The sequence below is a fragment of the Trichoplusia ni genome, chromosome 17, assembly GCF_003590095.1.
Source record: "Trichoplusia ni isolate ovarian cell line Hi5 chromosome 17, tn1, whole genome shotgun sequence".
Taxonomy (NCBI): domain Eukaryota; kingdom Metazoa; phylum Arthropoda; class Insecta; order Lepidoptera; family Noctuidae; genus Trichoplusia; species Trichoplusia ni.
In genome coordinates this window covers 3,740,119-3,760,803 of record NC_039494.1, presented here as the reverse complement: position 1 = coordinate 3,760,803, position 20,685 = coordinate 3,740,119, and the positions used below count along the sequence as shown (strand labels likewise).

At 34.8% G+C, this 20,685-nt stretch overlaps 1 protein-coding gene across 6 annotated transcripts in view; it reads left to right on the top strand.

The window, feature by feature from the left end:
- The window catches only part of LOC113502256 (cystinosin homolog), a 48,817-nt gene extending 28,760 nt beyond the window's left edge, over positions 1–20,057 (top strand). For 4 of the 6 annotated variants that reach the window (XM_026883748.1, XM_026883745.1, XM_026883746.1 and 1 more), the window contains 9 exons: positions 10,791–10,912; positions 11,199–11,292; positions 11,607–11,792; positions 12,342–12,582; positions 13,067–13,186; positions 13,546–13,716; positions 14,106–14,326; positions 15,324–15,422; positions 15,878–16,880. In XM_026883748.1, the coding sequence (XP_026739549.1) occupies positions 10,819–10,912; positions 11,199–11,292; positions 11,607–11,792; positions 12,342–12,582; positions 13,067–13,186; positions 13,546–13,716; positions 14,106–14,326; positions 15,324–15,422; positions 15,878–15,920 (1,269 nt within the window). In that variant the 5' untranslated portion in view covers positions 10,791–10,818 and the 3' untranslated portion in view covers positions 15,921–16,880. Of the gene's footprint in view, positions 1–10,790; positions 10,913–11,198; positions 11,293–11,606; positions 11,793–12,341; positions 12,583–13,066; positions 13,187–13,545; positions 13,717–14,105; positions 14,327–15,323; positions 15,423–15,877; positions 16,881–18,814 lie in introns of those variants that run through there. The other 2 variants (XM_026883743.1, XM_026883744.1) reach the window with 2 other exon arrangements.
- Positions 20,058–20,685: the final 628 nt, after the last annotated feature.

Genomic DNA, 20,685 nt, shown 5'->3' with positions numbered 1-20,685 from the left:
ACCTGTTTCACGCTCACGAGGTATTGTGACCTTATGTAGCAAGGTCACACATCTGTATAAAATTAAATGAATAGAACTGTCTTTTTAAAACTCCATTTTTAATTAACAGTCATCATAGAAATTGAACAAATGCGGTATTATAACGACCAGTCGCTTTATCTTACAAAAGCAGCTAAAATATTGGTGTTCAGTCAGTTTTCAGTATCATTCTGGTTTACTAAATCTTGGTTATTTGACATGGACTTCTGTTGACTTTACTCTGTATTTGCCTACATTAATCAATAACCAGACAAGCCTTTGAAAAGGAACGCCAATACAATGATTTCGTAACGTTTTTGATTATAAAGACTGAAGATAATATTTTTTCTTGTCAATTATTGTTGTTTATTTTCTATTAAATATAAATATTTCTTTTTTCAACGACTGCCGTTTTATAGTATTCAATCTTTGTAGCGCGGGGAGTTTCACGCACGTTAAAGTCACATGCCCAAAGACACCCAGACTCTGAACAAGCATTCGTGAATCACATATGCTTGTCTTACACAGAGATCGAAACCGCGCTCGACATCCACAGTGGTTTTACCGTGATGACTTACACCACTCTGATATTCTTGCAGTCGTATAGGTATTTTTTGTACCTAAACAAAATAAAATATATTTAATTTGCTATGAGCCCCTAATCTCTGAATATTAATGCCTTTTCTATTGACGTGTTTACAAAATAAAAGTAAAAATAGAATTAAGCAAAACAATTTGCATTCTAGTCACATGTTTACTAAACGTTATCACGTTTTCATTTAATTCATAGTATTTGACAAATATCTTCTTCTTTTTTTATATATAAAATTCCCGTGTCACGATGTTAGTTACCGTACTCCTCCGAAACGGATCGAGCGATTTTTATGAAATTTTGTATACATATTGGGTAGGTCTGAGAATAGAACAACATCTATTTTTCATACCCCTAAGTGACAAGGGTTGCTCACACTAAAAAAAATATTTAATTTTTTGTGTTTTTATTTTTTTTATAATGTGGCATTACAAATACATACAACTAGAAAAAAAAAATTTCGTCAAAACAACGTTTGCTGGGTCAGCTAGTTTTTAATATATATTAGTGTAGATACATACACACTTACGTACGTACAAGTTTTATTTATAAACAAATATAACCTTGAATTATCACTTGAAAATATTATTGGGTATTACTGATTAGCAAACACAGATGCAATATTATGTTTTCTTCTTGTCATAGGTTTTAAGAAAACAACTGATATCGGTTTTCTTGCATCACTCCTGTCTAGACGTGGAAAACTAAGGTTGTTGCACTATTTACCTATTTATTAGAGGACCTTCAATAGCTTCTTTGTAAATAAAATTTAAAATTTTGGATTGTATAGCATGACACAGTAGCCGGCATTAACATTTTCCCATACGAAATGAATGTTTGTAAAAGCCCGCCACAAAAGGATTAAATTCCTCAATGGTGATATCGTTATATATAAGAGAAAAAAACTAGAAATTGTTTTGTAATATTTATATTTCAGTGTAATCATATTAAATTTATTTTGAGACAGGAAAACGTTGAGATGGTTTACCCAGGCACATTAAGTAGTCATAATTATTTACGCGTATTTCAAAATTATAGTACTGACATCTGTCTCTGTTTTCAATGCATTCATTTCTGTTGTCATAGCAACAACATAATAATAATGATTAGAATTCGAAGGGCAGTCCTTGTTTACATTATTATATTTTCTAAGTTCATGAAAACCATTAGCCACGTCATACATAGACAGCCCGTAATTAATAGCTTTACAAGAATTTCCATTTCTTTTATAAGTAATGGGATCGATAAATCGATGACACTCGAGGACTGCTATAACAGCCAGTATTCACAAACTTCACTTTATATGGCGATTGGCGGTGTTTTAATCATCAAATATATAAAATTCTCGTGTCACGGAGTACAAAATTGAATTTCTCCAAAACGGCTCCACCGATTCTCATGAAGTTTTTTGTGCTTATTGGGTAGGTCTGAGAATCGGACAACATCTATTCTTCATGCCCCTTGACACCCTTGAAACCTTTTTTTATTGGTGTATTTTTATTTTCTGCGCTGCGGCAAACGACGTATGCTAGGACAGCCAGTGCCTATAAAATTGGAATGTCAACAAAAAAGTATATGTGTGTATAAATAAAGACAAAAAAGAACAATTTAAAAACAAATCGTAAACCCATTAAAGTTAATCAGTAACTGCAATTAGATTTGATACTTACGTGATTTATATCAATGGTTTGGATGGATTCAAAATGTCATTTAAAATTATTTTAATCTTTTTGATATTGATATGAATAAGATATGATAAGTAATCACGGCCAATCCAATATAGAAAAATGAGAACTTTTCGTTTGCTTAAACAGGCTAATCATGGCAAAGGATTTATCGATTTCAATGGGTATTGTACTAATAAATACTGGTTAAAGTTATCGCATGGATTATATTTATTAAGAATATTTTAAAGGAATAGAATTCCAAAATAAGACAATCCATAAATATAAACATGCGGATAAAGTCGTGGGTCACAACTAGTCATACATCCAGATATCATCCATCATTTGATTAAATTTATATTTATTTTATAGCTTCGTTCTTATTTAAAAATGTTGTCATTTTGTATGTTTACGAGTTTGGGTAAATTAATGTATTGTGAAGTAATTAATTTCTTGTGTTATATGGTATTTTAATATTGTTTTCCTGATCATCACTAGTCGTGTTTTATAAATTACCTGTAGTGAATGTAGTGATTATTTTTTAAGTGACGGAGGTGATTTTTATAGTGCTAAAATTAATTCGGTGAGTGTTTTGTCTCTCAAAGCAATGAAATAATAAACTCACAAGTCAGGATACTTAAAGAAAAATACAAATATTTATCATATTAGGTAAGCAATGTCATTTTAATAATTTTTCCATTCATAAATCGTCTCTTTTTCGTACCATAGCATTGCAGTGATTTCTATTTTATTGTATTGAAATTAAATCGTGAATGAGTCGCATACCCCTTAAGCAAACCGGTAACGTTAAACATGATGATTTTACTAAGGAAGTACTGAGTAATGAATAAGCAAATATTGATTTTATTATAAAGAAAACGTGATATAAACTATACATCATGACATGAATGCTTACATTAGTAGTTGAGACTCATTTAGACAAGAAGTAAGCTAGTTCAATACATTGCGGAGTCCCACAGCTGTGGTATCAAAAGTCGTAGACCATTGCCAGCAATGTATCACAACTCGCCTGGTATTTCCACCTCACATAATCGCAACAACGTATAATACGTATGTTTGAACAATTTTATATAATTTCGTGATTGTAGCCAGTCATGGAGTTTAATAGGCGGACTAATGAACGGAAATAGTTAAAAGTCTGAATGGCCCGTAATAAAAATCCAACACGATTTTTCATGTAAAATTCCTGTATAAGGTAACTTTGTTAATCATTATTTCGCAATTGCTGTAATATTTAGAATAAATAACTGAAGTGCCTTCTGTATAATTAAAATCATACTTTAGCGCATAGTTAGTAAAACTTCCATCGATTTGAAAAACTTTGACAATATAAGAACAGTGTGTTTGTGATTGTTTCACTGTTAAGCATAGTTCTCTTTCCACACACAGAAGGGCTAACCATTGATCACTATGACGATGCTTTTCAATAATATATTAGCAAAGGTCATTAAAATTTTAGATCTATTACCAAGCCAATATTTATATTAAGTTACCCCAGAGAAATACCTTGCAACTGACCAATATATTTCATACCTTTACATACAAGTCCATCATACTTAATTACGTCCAGCATAAAGTCCGCATCCTTTTCTCTGAAGTAAATGCCTCCACATTGCTTTATTACCGCACCAGCAATAAAGATAACGCAAATAACGATTCTTGCTTTATTACGGTGATTATATCGACGTGCTCATGTTACTGCCTCGTCTACTTGTAATCCTTGTAACACACGCCTTATCAATGCAATCAGAACACAGCTGAGATTATTTTTACGATGTCAATTCAGTTCCTGATTGTCCAAATGCTTCAATAATTAGCTGCCTTTTATCTTAATGGTTCCGACCTAGTTCGAGTTTTATATGTCATTTTTTTGCCATTTAAGGAGTCAAGTTTTACGTGATTGTATGTCGCGAAGTGTAAATCGAAACATCAATATTTTGTGTAAATGGGTTGCAATATAACGGTATCTGAAATCAACCGTTGTTGTGTACAAGTTGACATTCAGAAACGACCGTTTCATTCTTGTCGAAAAGGTGACATTCTGTCGAAAGAATTTGATTTAAGAAAAACATTAATTCACATTGATTGGACTGATTAATTACAGACTCTAATGTGTAATTTTTCTGACAATGTATAAAGTAAATACTAATTATAATTCACTGTTACGTGATGTACGTGCGGTGAGAGTAAATAATCGTAAAGAGATGCGATTCGAAAGTCCATTCAACTGTTTGCATCGCACGCTTGCAAAAAACAAATTGATTTCAACATAAAATAATTTGCTTTTTGCACATATAACGGGACGTCTACCATCACGCTCAAAAGTAATATTATTGCGGGAAGAAAAGAGATGGCGCTCTACCCCGTGTATTGCGCTGTCACGCTTTCACAATCATAGTAATTTTAGTTTAAGACACTGGTAGACCCTCAGGTCGTGTAACCGATGCCGTCGCCGTGAGAAGTGTACCAATGTTTGACATTGATGATGTAACAACAGTAATAGCACTCGAAGAGAATGAAACCGTCTCACTATGTCAAATAACTCCCTTATTTGAGAAACTGTTTTCTATAAGAGGTCTTAAGGATGGATTTTAAACGGCTCCCGCATTAAGTAATTTAATCTTTGTGTCGCGGGGAATTCCACCAACATTCAATTCACATGCACGAAGAGACCCAAAATCATAACAAGTATTTATGGATCGCACTAATGCTTTCCCTGCGCAAGGACCGAAACCGCTACACGTCTGTGGATTCGGTGGTTTGACCTCAACCACTCGGCTATAGGTAATGTGATGGAATGAGGCACATTACACAAACATACAAACGACTCTCGTCATTCAACTAAGCAACAATCTTTACGTAATTATCTAGGGTAGGCAAAACTAGTTCAACGAATGTATTGATGGGCCATCCAATATATCACTTGAGGATTGTGGATCAAGTGATGTATAACAAATGACGATTGCCAAACTAGTTCAGATTAGTTTGTATCGATCCATTGAATCGTTTTAAGCCGTATCTTCAAGGTTACGACCAATTGTTTGCAATGAATCGTCAATTGTTTCTGACGAACCTTGCTTTTTTTAATGCTTTTTTTGATACGTAATCAAATCACGGAAGTTGAAGCTGTTGACACCTTTGTAAGTGTATCGAGTCGGTTGTTCTATTTTCCTTTTATGATGAAGTGGACACGTGTCAGTTAGTGTCTCGGTCACAAGCATTTTTCCGTGAATCTGTGTTAAAAATGCTGACCCTCTTACGTGCGGCGATAAGAAGTATATTAGTCCCTATCAACAGGTTGCTTACTGGTTACTCTTTATAACATTATTTTAAATATGTTTGTGTATTTTTATAAAATCGGCCAAGTGCGAGGTGGACTCGCGATGCTGAGGATTCCGAAAACATAGACAAAAAACAAATCTGGAAAATACGTCAACGAAAAGAAGAAGAAACTTGTTTGTGTCGTTGTTACTCGAGTTTTCTTCGAAAATTTATACTAAATATCTTGATGTCACGGTTCATGAGCTATAATCTGATGACAGACTGACGAAGAGATAGGCAAGCAGACACTAGCCTTATTACTAAAATTAATGTTGAAAGATAATAATTTGTATTTCCGCATCTACGTGTATTAGACATCGTTATTTCAACCCATTAAACATTATACACAGACCTTTGCACATAATTGAATGTCATTGTAATGAATGCTTGACTAGATACAACCATACAAGTACTGATAGTCATGTACATGGAAAATGGATGTTTACTACAGTGATGCATATTTACAACGTCCGGAATTGCAATCTGTTCGCGTTAATGCGATTATTTTGTTACGCTTTTAAATTACTATTACAATTTAATGTTTGTTTATGTAGATTTAGAAATAAAGAAGTTGATTTCATCTTATTTTTCTTTTATGGTTCCGTACCCATAGGTTGAAAACAGAACCCTATTAATGATATACCTCTGTCTGTATGTCCGTCTGTCTGTCAATGGTGATATTTAAGGAACTGTGATAGCTAGACTGTTGAAGTTTTCTCAGTTGATGTATTTTTATTGCCGCCATTTCATCAAATTTGTAGGAGTCCATGGAAGGTGGAAAAATTGTTAAAAAGGCAAGAAAGCAAATTAAAGTAACCCATATAAACTACTCTACCTACATTCCTGACAACTTCTCGACATATTGTGATGGCTGTATATAATATGATTTTGTTTCTTACAGATAAATCTGTAAAATAACCACGAGATTTAGTATCACGCTGGTAAAACGACGGGAAAAAACTAGTAAGCAATAAATCTAACATCTTGACCGTTCATATCGTGTAAAATAATCGATAGCATGAAAATAACGAAGTATTTTATTAAATAAATGTTCGTTACGGTATAGAAATACCTAATCAGGTGCTATTGTTGAAGGCTGATAATAAAAATGCAACTTTAGAAATGGCGACCTAAGTCGTGTTGCTAAATACTCGGGTGTAATGTGTTTGGGAAACCTGACATTCTTTATTTTATCAATTATTAAGAAATATCTATGAAACCGCCAGCTCTCTAAATAGGTTTTGATCATCTGTATCACTATAAGTTACTTAATTAGGTGCTTACTTTTCAATAAACGTCTCCTCTTTACTCAATACTCAAGCACAAGGCTCTCATATCCGAGGATTTTCGTCTCCATGCAAGTGCTACTATCAAAATCTTCCAAACATTCATTTCGACTCCCGCTTCGCCGCGTCAGCTTATGATTAAGGACTCCGGTTGGGTCTGAAACGAGTCGGGCAGTCCCGATAAATACGCGTGAGTAAACCGTTGCATCATTCAATAGAGAATTATTCTCACGAAAGTTACTATAGAAATCTTCAAACCTTATAACCACGCTTCGTTGGATTCTAAACTCATCCGGTATTAGAAACCTGTGTCGTCTCGTACGAAGACCCTTAGTCTGTCTTATCCGATCGTTTAATATTGTCAATGAATGTGTAATGTACTGTTAGCATATGTTAACGGTGGCCCTGGTTTAGAATACCTACATGGAATATAAATCCATGGTTTCCTTCACGGTTTAAAAAGGGGGACAAATTTCAAGATCGCTGTTACGATGAATAATGCTCTTTCAGATATAATCGTATTAAGGGTATTTAACAGCAATTTTTACCTTTTATAGTCTATTATATAAATTATTCAACTGTATGCGTTTATGTCACTGAACTCCTAAACGGCTGGATCAATTTGAAGGAATGTTTTTGTGTGCGGGCTTAGTAGTCGATTCGCCCGATTCGGGCAAATGAATCGACGTTTAGAGATGTACAAGTAAGTCCGGCAGAACATATTAATCGGAATGAGCTAGCAGAGGTACATTTGTATACAAGCGAGCAACCACATTGCGAAACAACAAGCAGGCATTCAAAACAATCCTTTCAATAATTTATTAATGAATAATATAAATATGTCATGACATATTTTAAAGTACGAACATGTTCTGTTTCTATACCAATAGTACTAGAACATGTTTCACTATGTGACAATACAGCAAGGTTATATTATGTTATTGTGTGTATGCTAAACATTGGCAGTAAAAAACTGTCGTAAGGTCGTTGGCATTCCACGGCCTGTTGAGAGCGGGTGTCAAGCTAGTTTTTGCGTTACTTTTCGATTCGGAACGTTTTCTGGGGGCCTATCACCACGTCTTGAAGTAATGTTCATGGTGCCGGAGAAAGATGCCGCTCTGCAATGTGTATTGTGCTGTCAGGCTTCCACAATAATGATAATATTATTTTAAGACGTTGTGGTAGACCACCTTTTTACCGCGTTTTACCTCTTTAAATTTAATAAGTTACTTCAAATATCTTTTTTTTAATGCCGTGATTTGCGTATTGAATGTGAAAACCCCCGACTAATTATATTCTTAAAATCGGGAGTCTTGTTTGAAACAAAAAGAAATATCATTATTCTATTGTTAACATCATATTAACAACGTTTAATTAAAATTTCTGACGTCAAACGCTGCATAACAAAATAATTTTACATTTCAATCACATTTATGGGCATGGGGCATAAAACACGATTCGATAGGATTCAATTTTTTCTGCAATCGCACTTGTTAAATGGTTTATCGCAAAAACTATTGTACGCATTACATGAATTCCAATTTAACTGCTAGTACCATAATCTGAGAAATATTCTACGAACGAGTGGTATGTAAATATTTTATATATTATTATTTTAAATTTATTTATTTATTTGCTGAAGAAAAAGCCTTCATAAATATTTTGTACTAATTTATTTTCTGATTACATTATTTACACTATTACATACATTATTGTTGGTAATCCGTTTTTTTTAATCTTCGACGTACTTAATAGATCTTTAGCCACTCCTTCCGACGTGTTTGTTATCGTCGTTTTTATTTTCTTTTTAAACATTCCCAAGTTATTTCAAATTGATGTTTACTTTTGGTATATCTACATAAAATAAAAAAATATAAAACTATTCATTTTATATTCTTTAATACAATTTATGTAATTCCCATGTCGTATTATAGAGGTATACAAAAAATTACGTTGATATTTTCCCTATTTTCCAATTTAATATTTAAAATGGGTTATACGTTGTGTACTATCAGATTAGATAGACGGAATATTAAAAGTTTATTAACAAATCGATTCCTCAAATATAGATTAGGTAATGAGGAAACTTTTAACCAGTAATAACATTTTGCAATAATAGAAGTTCCAACTAACTAGCTAAGGAAATTTTAACATTTAAAAAACGACACGAAAAATCAAAATCAAAATCAAAAGTTTTTATTTAAAGTAGGCCGTTTTCCAGGCACTTTCAAAACGTTAAAGTGATGGCTCTAGTTGCGCGGTTCCAAAGTGTCACTCTTATGGAGAAGAACCGGCAAGAAACTCCATAAGAAACGACTCTACTTTCCTATTCTCTCCTACTCATGCCAGATAGGGTTCACAATTGTTACCAATTTATTTAAAAAGGCGTTAAATAAATTGGTAACAATTGTGAACCCTATCTGGCATGAGTACTATATATTTTAGGTGTACAAATAAGGAATTAAGTGTTGTATAAGTATACCATAGTCCACCGTCTTGAACTAGTTACAAAGAAAGCCTTGACTTTGGCCTAGCGAAATCTAAAAACGTAACACATTTCTAGTTTATAACTAGCCGGCCGATAGCACTTTTATTGCTAATTGCCACAGAACACACGCGTGTAGTTATGTAAGTATCGATCGCATTGTGTTTAACACTTCATAAACTACCGAAAACAATTTGATTGTTGTAAGTTGTATTGTTTTAGTCTCATTGTAACTTGGTTGATAGAGTTTAGTCCTTCGTAAGAGGTTTTTTTTTTATCGACGCCTAATGGAATTTGGGCTAGTGGCCAGGGTGGTTTAAGTAACATTCACGTCACTTATACTAAGATACTCAGACTTGGAACAAAGATGTGTGGATCACATAAATGCTTGTTGTACGCGAGGGACGAACTCGCGACACGTCGCGCATAGTAGGTTTTGCGAGGTAACCTGCACTACTCGGTTATCCGTGCAGTCAATTGTGTAATCTACCAGTATTGTTTATTAAAGGCATGTTGTTAATTACCACGCCTAGATGTTGATTATTTCAATTGATACTATTAGTATTTGTTTTAAATGATATACAGCAGTGTACTATTTTGTAAAATATTTTCGACAATAGCAAGGTAGAGTAATTTATTGAAAAAATAAAAAACAATTTAAACGCGAAAGTGTATGGATATTTGTTCCTCTTTCACGCAAAAACCATTAAAAGGATTTAGACGAAACTTGGTACACAGATAGTTTAAAACCAGGATTAATACATAGGATAGTTTTTTATCCCGATTTTATGGTACCGTGGATTAATTTTCGATTTTTATTTGGCGGGCCCGCGGGTGCTAGTAGCATATAAAATACCCAATAAACTGGACAGTCGTCAGCTAGTTTCTTAAAACGATGTATTATAATTTACAAGTGAGGTCTCCGTTATAAATAAATCTTGTACTTAGTACTAGTTAGCCTTCACGACGCCAGTCCTATCGCGATCGTGAGTTTAAACCCAAGTTTATTAATAAAATGTTAACTGTTATTGAATGGTACACGTGTAGTCAGTGAGTTGGATTGTTGGAACGAATTACTGATTCGTAAAGAGGTTTTTTTAGTGTTTAGGTGACCTGATTTTGTTAAATATTGTCTTTATTTTTGGGTGTCTTTGTGAATGTTTGAATTTTTGTGTAACCCCCACGACACAAAGATTTAATTCCATAGTGAAGGATTTGTTTTTGGAATAAATATAAACATGAAATGCTCAATTTCCTCGATTTTAAAAAATATGTCTCTTTTATGATTTATTTGTTGGTGCACCTGTACTTTATAAAAATACGTTTTTTAAACCCCGGATACTAAGTACCTAAGCTTTATTTCGCTGTTTAATTTTACTAAGTAATGTTTTCTTTGCCCACAGACCCAAGAAGTATACACAGAATAAGAAGATGGCCGGTGTTGAAACAGTATTCAAGTCGCGCGGCGCGTGCGCATCCTCTAGTCATACCTTAAACATGTGTTTTGTTGTTGTTGTATTGTTAGGTAAGTTGATTTAATTTAATTCATTTACGTAATGATTCATGACAAATCATATTAAATTAATAACTACAAAGGATAAATATTTCCTATTACCTACTTTTTCCACTCATCTGAAATTTCGATTTCCGTAAAATGAGAGTTGCTGAATATAGTGAATATCATTCAAAATCAAAAAAGGAAAAGAAGTCTGTTTTTTTTTTTAATTATTGAAGGAAAAAGTTTTTTAGTCTAAGGTTATAATAGGTTTTTAGTATAGGAGGTACTCAATATTTTTTTAATGTATTTTCAGGTATTCCAAGTGTTATGTCCCAGTCACTGTCCTTCACCGAAAATGATATCAAAGTTCTCCAAGAAGAGGTTTATCAAATAAAGCTGTTACAAACGTGAGTAAATTGAACTAATACTAAACTGTTATAATGTCTACGCTTAATTCTCAAATTAAAGCCTTGTCCTAAGCGTTTTGGGAAGATTTTATTTTTCAAATCTTCCTACATGACAATCTGATTTGTGAATGCACTCAAAAATATTCAAAATGAAGGAAATACGTTGAATTGTGTAATTGAAAATAATTTTCGTTCTTTGAAAGCAAATCACTCCTTCCATAGCCCTCCAAAAGCCTAGAGATCATATCCAAATATCCAAATCTCTATATAATGACATACTAACCTATACCTAATTATACGGCTAATTATTCCAGTGGCGCTTACAACACGAGCCTGAAGGTAGCAGCGACGATCCAGCACCCGGACATCGTCCAGCTAGATCCGCAGACCCTGGACATTCCTGCCGGCGGCGGGGACACGTCTTACGATATCTCCGCGCACGGGATCTCCCCTGGACACTCCGAAATATACTTCACCGTCACCCCTGATGGCTATGTTCAGTAAGTTTGGTGTTATTCTGTTTATTTGTTGAAAAGAAAGATGATTTCAATATTCGTGGTTTCGCTCTTATAGTTCTATCACGTCGTCGTGCGGGCTTTGCGATTCTATGCATGGATTTGGCTAAATTCGACGCAAAAAAGTATCACTGTGCCTTTTTAAAAGTTGTATATTTTCCTACTTATTCTAACACGCCTCTGACAAACGAAGAAGGAGAACATTCCGAGAAAACCTAGATTCCAAAATTTGGAATCTGAAATCGACAATCCGCAGTGAGCTAGCGTATTTTCATATAAGGAAGAGGCCTATGCCCAGCAGTGGGACTATGATATAGGCTGATATTATTATTATAAGCGATAAAACTACTTCAGGTAAAATCAACATATTCAGTAAATATGTAACCATATAAAAACCTGAAATGAGTTCCTGAGCTCGCCTGAAAATTGTCAAGGCAGAGCCAATAACAGATTTCTCCAAAAATTTTCTTACTAGTAATTTTGTTTCTCACTTTACCTGCCTGTTTTTTGAACCTTTAATTTCTGTACTTCCAGAAAAGACGCGTTATTCCTTCGTATAACGGTGATGATCTCGAAAGCGCTCAACTACGTCTCCTACATAGTGGGATGGGTTTACTTCGCAGCCTGGTCCGTCTCCTTCTACCCTCAGATCTACACCAACTACAGTAGAAAGAGCGTCGTCGGACTCAACTTTGACTTCTTGGCTCTCAATATCATGGGATTCACGATGTACTCCTTGTTCAACTGCGGGCTCTACTTCTCGAAAGCTATTCAGGTGTGTAAGACTTTTTTTAGCGTCTGTACTGTGAGATCTTATTGCAAAAGTTTTGTCGCTGTTGTAGTGAAACAGCGATCTACACCAGTCGTCATAAATTTGGTAATCGCAATGGCAATCGACAGCAATCTAAACCTTCCATAAGCCATGTGATGCATTTGGTCTCGCAATGGCAATCATTCACTTTAAGAAGAGTCTGCATATAATCATGTTCCAAAACTTTCACACAACGCCATCTAGTCTCAAACTAAGCATGAGGAAATACAACATTTGTTAAAGATTCAACTATCTAGCTGTCACGGTTCTAGTAACAGAGCTTGGAGATACGTGACAGTGATAAGTGACAGACGGACGGACAGATGGACAGATGTAAAGACGGATGAATAGAACTCTAAAAAGGAAGCATATACAACTTATTCTTATTTTAATTTTGTTATAATATAAGTTTAGAATCAATGTATGACTGTGTTGAAATTCATTTCAGATCAATTACTTCAATCGTTTTCCCCGCGGCTTGAACCCGGTTCAACTGAACGACGTGTTTTTCTCCACGCACGCCGCCTTCGCGACCATCATCACCATCACTCAGTGCTGCATTTATGAGGTAAATGTCGTTTATATTCCAATTATCTCTCTATCCATATTCGTCCTTTTATCCTGGGCTACGATGCATTAGATAGAAATACTTTAAATGTATGTGAGCGACATTCCTAAGAAATAAAAAAGTGAAGAATCTGTTAAAAATTACCCCTTTTCCGGATGGGAATTCATACATTTTTTGGATCAAGTGGCAGGAAATTCAGACTTTTACTGACTTATCCCACCCATACTGGACTCGGCCAGAGGACTCCACAGAGCTTGCTGACAACTCTGTTTAACAGTCAGCTCTACTAACAACTGGACTAACAGGCCAGTGTTTATCAGCCATTAACTTCAATTAATATTATCTTTCTCGTGTTTCAGCGTGAAGGACAACGTGTTTCGACAGTAGCGCGCTCCATCCTGGCCACCATGTTCCTCGTCGTCATCATCACAGGCATACTGAGTGTCGCACACGTTATCGAGTGGCTCGACTTCCTCTACTACTGCAGCTACATCAAACTGTTCATCACCTTCATCAAATATCTACCTCAGGTTAGTTTGATTTTCATTAGTCAGATAAGGTTTTAATGTCATACAAAGTGCATATAAGAAAGATACGAATATGTCACGTTCTTCTTTGATGATCTTTGACTAGTTTTTGGATTTTATTCATACCTAGTTTTGATGTCGTAATAATGTTGTACGTTACTACGGATAATTATATTATTGATCTGCTTTTGGGCGTTCATCAAATGTTATGCTTTCTTGAGTTAAGCCATTTAACAACCAATTAGGTGATATGAGCTCATTGGTTAAACCAACTGGCTTCTCTTCCGTCTTTCCCAGGGCTAAGAAAACTCTAAATATTTTCCAGTTTAATCTTCCGAATACTTTTGACAACTTAAGACACCAAAAACTTAATACATTTTCCTGTTTTCCAGGCCATCATGAACTACAGGCGGAAGTCCACAGTTGGCTGGAGCATCGGCAACATCATCCTGGACTTCACCGGCGGCTTCCTGTCCATCTTCCAGATGGTCGTCAACGCCTACAACTACAACGACTGGGTGTCCTTCTTCGGGGACTTCACCAAGTTCGGCCTAGGCCTGTTCAGTCTGGCCTTCGATATCTTCTTCATGCTACAACACTATGTCTTCTACCGGTACGTTTTGATTTTTTATAATAGGAGTTGTCGTGTCATCTTATTCCTTTTTTTGATTGCATGTTACAAGCTTTTCTTCTTTTTTTTGTCAGTGATTTACGTTCACGTGACGTATGTTTTAGAACCTCTTTTTCTATTTGACCTATTTTACAAAAAAAATGCACTATCCTTTTTAATTGGATGACGAGTTTCGTTGGAAGTCTTTTTGAGCTATTTTCCTTGGGTTATTTTCGTATATTTAATATAAAACTTTCTTCACACGGCAACTCCTTTGTATCATATTCTTTTCTATCTCTCTTGCTTTTTAACACAGATGTTAAATGGAATGGAAATGTTCATATTTCTATTTCTTGAGCATCTCCGCGGTGATGGGCTTCACTAATATAAACTTAAGCGTCTCGTTTGTACTAACGCCGATACATGTACTCACTTCTTAACATACCTTTTATTGTCTGTCTTCCGTGCTTGGTAACCTTAAGACTGAAGATGGGGTTCATCATACCAAGAGCATTTTCGAAACTGACACAAATATTCTTGGAACTGAAGTCGCTTTCTAAGCAGAAAGAAGGATGATCCGGAGATAAAATAACTAGAAAGAAGAGACTTGAGAGAGATCGTATTGCTAAGATAAATGGGCCCATTTTGGAAGAAGAAAGCAAGAAATGGACTGACCGATTAGAAACCAGTATACAAAGACACTCAACGGAAGAATCAAGACACTGCCATCAAAGAAGAATGGAATGATGAAGACAGAAGAAACAAAACTAAGAAGGAAATCACGTTCGATCAGAAAACAGAAATTCATCAACAAGCAGACAAAGAGACAAACAAACGAAAACCAATATCATTCAGAATATCGATTGTAATTTAAAAACAATACATTAAAATTACAATTAATATTCGCCATCCATCAGGCCATCGCATCGCTTGCTTTACATGGGATAAACCAGGACTTGTATAACATTGAAGGAACGTTTTTTTCTAATGATAATTTCAGGGAAGCAAAAGAGTTTGTGAGAGTTAACAGTAGTGACGAAAGATCTGACGCGTCAAGTTCGAGCGACGGAAGGGAGTATGTTGTTTTGGTACAAAATTGGTATGTATCGTAACACCGCTGTAAATATTAACTTAGATCAGCTTGTGGTAGAGGAGACCTCGACCTTTGGTTGGTTTTCTTAGTTCTAATTGTCATTGGCCAGAAAAATGTGCACGGAATATATAAAGTATAGTCTAATTTATTTATTAACGATGATTTAAATGACCCAAGTGTATGGAAATGACACATTTTAATGTCACGTGACTCTCATACATTTGAGTGATAGAAATACTAAGGATTTGCTATATTTTGGAATCATATTTGTTCTGTGTATTTTTTTCTGGTTCATTTAAATTATATTTAACTTATAACGCTTAGTTTTAATCCTCTCTTATATTGCCTTAACTATTATTATTATTTAAAGTTTAATTTATCTTTGTCGTAACAATTAGTTGCTCCACATATTATATTGTATATGCTCCGTCCAGCTTCTTATTATTATAAATATATTTTAGGAATGCCGATGAGAAAAAGTATGACTTGGAAGCCAAGGCGTGATGAAGATCCCCGCCTATCCTGTGCCAGTTTTATAGTAATTTAGATCTTATTTTTAAAGTAGCAAAGTTGAAATTCGGATAACATTCGAATGTTAATTTTGTGCGATACCTTTTGTTTCTATAATTCGTCAGGTTAACAGTATTCATGTTAATTATTGTAATAGATTAATTAAAGCTAAGCTGATTAGTGAAGGAGACACAAGCTGGTTATCTGACACTGCCATATTCCTAAAAAAATTGGAAATTTAAAAAGGTAGCAATACAACACCAAATTATGAAAGTATGATTTTTTTTCGAAACTAGGACTTAGTCCATCATGTAGTTTATTTACTTTCAGTTTTAAATCGTACACAGTCTGAATTTATATGTATTTGATGCATTTTTTAAGTTTAATGGACTTTCTCACATTTTCGCTTTGTTATATGTCATGTTGTTTATTTATGTATTTATTCTTATAAAAAATCAAGGATTTTTTAAAATTATTATAATTAATATCGCCTGCTAAGCAAGGACGCAGAGTACGATGACAAAGCTAATGTTTAAAATAGTTTTAACTTGATATTTTATTAGATTTAAGTGAAATCGGAATAGAAAAAATACGAATTATACGAAATTCCGTCTAAAAGAGTTCTATTTACAAATTATTATAAAAAAATGTTTTTAATGACATAGTCATTAATTTTTCAAGGATCTGTGATGACAACGCATTTTATATTAAAATGTGAAATGATTTATCACTGCTGTTTTGATTGCCATCCTCTAAAATAAGACTACCCTCCTTTTTCCCATAAAATCGACTATTTATTGTTGTAATTTTTATTATAAGTTTATTGTTAAGTGAAAAACAATACAAGTTTATAATCTCAGTTGAATTGTGTCCAAGTTTAACGAACTTTGTATTGTTAGCAAATAGTAAATAAGGTTTTTGTTTATGGTATTTAAATAAATTAATCTTGGTTTTGCTGTGTTTTTCTCTATCTACCCATTACACAGTCTTATCAGTAGTTTACACATGCCTATTGAGGTAATAGTTATTTTGGGCAATTAGTGTCACGTTTTGTGTTTTTAAACAACTTGCAACATATGAAGAGATTATAGGTCTGAATTACTTTGTACATAAACACCTGCCGATAAACTATTTACATATATCGACTATATATTTTGGACATATCTTAAGCTGGGCGAGGGCCAGCTTCCAGTTCTACTGAATTGATCTTAATGAACTGAAATGAACTGAAATGATAAATAATAGTACTTTAAATTATAGGAATAGCATATATAGCGATAGTAATCCTGGTCCTAGTTAGTTTGTTCTTGGTCTTAGATGGAATTAGCCTTATTTACTCGAGGATTTGGATCTATACAGTATGCCAGATCTCGCACTCCTCGTTCGTGACTTACCATTGACGTACTAAGTGGTGTTTGCATATTTACTCACTATTCTCAAAGCTAAATAAAATATTCACAACTTTTTGACATCAATTTCTGCTGAAAACTAAATTGACTACCGCTTCCTGTGCTCTAGCGGAGGAGAAACAGCGCAAAAACTTCACTGCAGTTGCGATTACAGTAATTTCTTAACGTAGACTTAGTACGGACTGTCAGTACTACAATATAAGGTATCAATAGCCGCACTTACAGCACTTTAGGAGGGGCCTGCAATAGGTCGAGCCAGACCATTTTGTCCGTCGTCGAGGTAGACATCTGTATTATAGCATGATTTTTTACATAAGTTGAGCTTGATAAGGGTGAAACACTTAATAATACTACAAAATCCCATTTTGCTTCAGCCTGTTAAAAGCATGTCTGTAGGGAATCGGCAAATTTGGGAATTTACTATAGTTTACTAGAATAGTTATAAAAATACTATTAGATTATGCTAGAAGAGATTTACCTTAGAAATTTGTAGCTGGATGTTTAAAATTTCCGTTTCATTAACTATAGGTGATTGCCGGATGGTTTAACAGCCTATAGTACGCCAATGGGCATGATGTGGGGTTCTGCTGCCTCATCTTGGAAGTCAAGCGTTTTGAAGCCAAGGGGGGTAGAGGTGTGTGTCCCCTTAACCCCTTAAAGACTGTTGCATTAGATTTAGTCTGCCCGCAGCCGGCACGGTTCAGTAATGCTATGCGTTTCCACTTGTCGGCAACAAAACGTGGCTGACGCCACCCGGCGGTTAGGTTTAGTCAGTAAGAGTGTGACACTACCCGTGCCTCCTAAGGGGGTGGTGCTCATGAGGATTACCCCACCAAACAAAAAAAGGTCCCCTGTAACAGTATCTTTCCAGGAATGGATCAAAGTGTTTGAGTCTGCGCTCGTTAGTAGAGTCCTGAAATAACGAGATCAAATCAAAGAACCACATTCATACCACATCACTCAATCAGATTGGAAGTAAGGCTGCGAAATTAATAATAGGATAGCATTACAGTTTTTTGCTATTCCTCGACTTTTTGACCGATACTGGTTTTTAAATAAAGTTTAAAATTATTTCACACTGGATGTGTTCGCCGCGCCGCTTTCGGCCCGTTCATTCCGGTGTACATCTACCCTGCCCTCATCACTCATTTATATGTCCTGTTGATCAATCTATTATGAATCAGTGCTGGATTTTTCATGGTGTACAATGAAGAATATTCTATTCTATTTTACTTTGAGAGTAGGTCTTACATGTCTGCCCCGCGGTCCGCCCATAACGCGAGAGACGTAGCACGCCGGTTCAGGTTAAGTCAGTAAGAATCTGACACTACCCACTTCCTCACCCGAGGAAGTGTGTGCCTAGGAGGATTCTCCGGCCTTACACAAAAAAAAACATTTGTCTGACACAGCATTATTTACTCTGCCTAGTTGATTCGTGATTGGTATCTTTTTAATCAATTATACATTTTGTTTCAACAGGGACGCTCGCTACATCCGTCTGCCTGGAGCCTCATCAGCGGAGGATCAAACTCCTAATGAAGAAACTGGACAGCCTTCGGAGGAGCCTTATCAAGGGGCACCGGCATAGCCACTTCAAAACGATACAAGGACATACTGACATCTCTTTCAGTCTCAATATATTTGAGGTGAGCGATAGAACTACACAGATACGACTCCGTACAGTTGAGAAAGCAAAAATGGAGAATGATTGATGGGAATGTCTTATGATGACATCTGATAGATTGAGGCATTACGGATCCTCACAGCTGATCGGTGTTGGAACAGCGGAACGATTACCAGTGCTACAATGGTGACTCAAGATCCAATGAAAGTAGGAACAAAAAATGACCTTGAAAGAATGGCTCTGGCCGTCCTAGTGAATCAGGAATTGTAAAATTATGAAGTTAAGGAAACGAAAGTACAGAAAAGTTACATTATTTTAAAGAACAGCATTTATTCATAGATTACCACGAAAAAAGCTTATCAGTATTCCCGGAAAAGCATTTTATACAAGGATTCCCTTTATTATAATCAAGAAGCGATGCTTAACGAAGAATAGTGGCTTTATAGCATTTATCTGTGAGTGATATAGCTGTTATAAAAGACTAAGAGTGTGATAAACAATTGCAACATACACGAGCGAATTGTGAAGTGATAAGACAATAAAAATGTATATAAATGTAATAAAACGTGCAAATAACGTGAAGGACAATAATTTAATTGTTTATTTGTTTTTTTATATTTAAGTTGATAGTGTAAGCTGGTGTCTTGGGTTTATTTAGTAGGGCAAAAATATTTGTATATTCCTTTGTTTAGTTCATTACTTAAAAAGTCCTAAAAAGTCTTTTTGATTTGAAACTCAGTTTAAATATAAAACTAATGTAAAACAACAATAAAAATAATAATAATAGGCTTCTAATTGCAAGCGAGACGTCCGATAGCAAATATTATTGACCAAGTCCACAGTTTGTAATAGCCCTAGCATAATAATTAGACAATTTGTAAGGAACAGAGTTATACCATTTTATTACAACCGTGGAAGCGTGACAGCGCTCTACACATTATAAAGCGACATTTCTTTCACATTGCAGTAATGTACTTTTAAGAATTGATGGAAAGACTTGTGGAAGTGAGTTTCGGAAGATACGTTAAATTGTGGCTCCCGTCTGTTATTCCTACATCTTTGTGGATACCGTGTCAGGTAGTCAGAAGCTAGGTAACCAAGGGGTATCGTGTTGCCCGGGTAACTGGGTTGAGGAGGTCAGATAGGCAGTAGCTCCTTCTAAAACACTGGTACTTAGCTGAATCCGGTTAGATTGGAAGCCGATCCCCACCATATCTGGGAAAAGGCTAGGCCGATGATGACTTGTGGAAGTGAGATGCCGCTTTACATTACACATAGCTGTGTCTCGTTTTCACGAAGTAGTCCATATTAAGATCTTAGTAAGTGCTTTAATTTATCCACGCTTTTGTGTATTTATGTTATTCATCAATAGATTATTAATTATGTTTGTTTATTTTTACGTTGAGGGTTTAAGAAAAGTTTAATGTTTATTTTTTATATTTTAACTTTGCTTTTTTATGTAAATAGGCTTTAATTTCGATTTATCTAGTATAGTAAATAGTTATATTTTGATGAAAACATTCTCAACATGTCTGTATTTTACACAAAATTATATTTTGCTAATCAATTTGCTGCATTAATTTATAAAAACAATTAATACAAAGTACCATACACAAGCAACCGTCAAAACTGTCCTTAACTTACTTTTGTTGGAAATTCAATTTTAAATGCATGCCTTAAAGTTGTTTTTACAATGGGAGTCTATTTGCAAATGTGAACAAGTGTT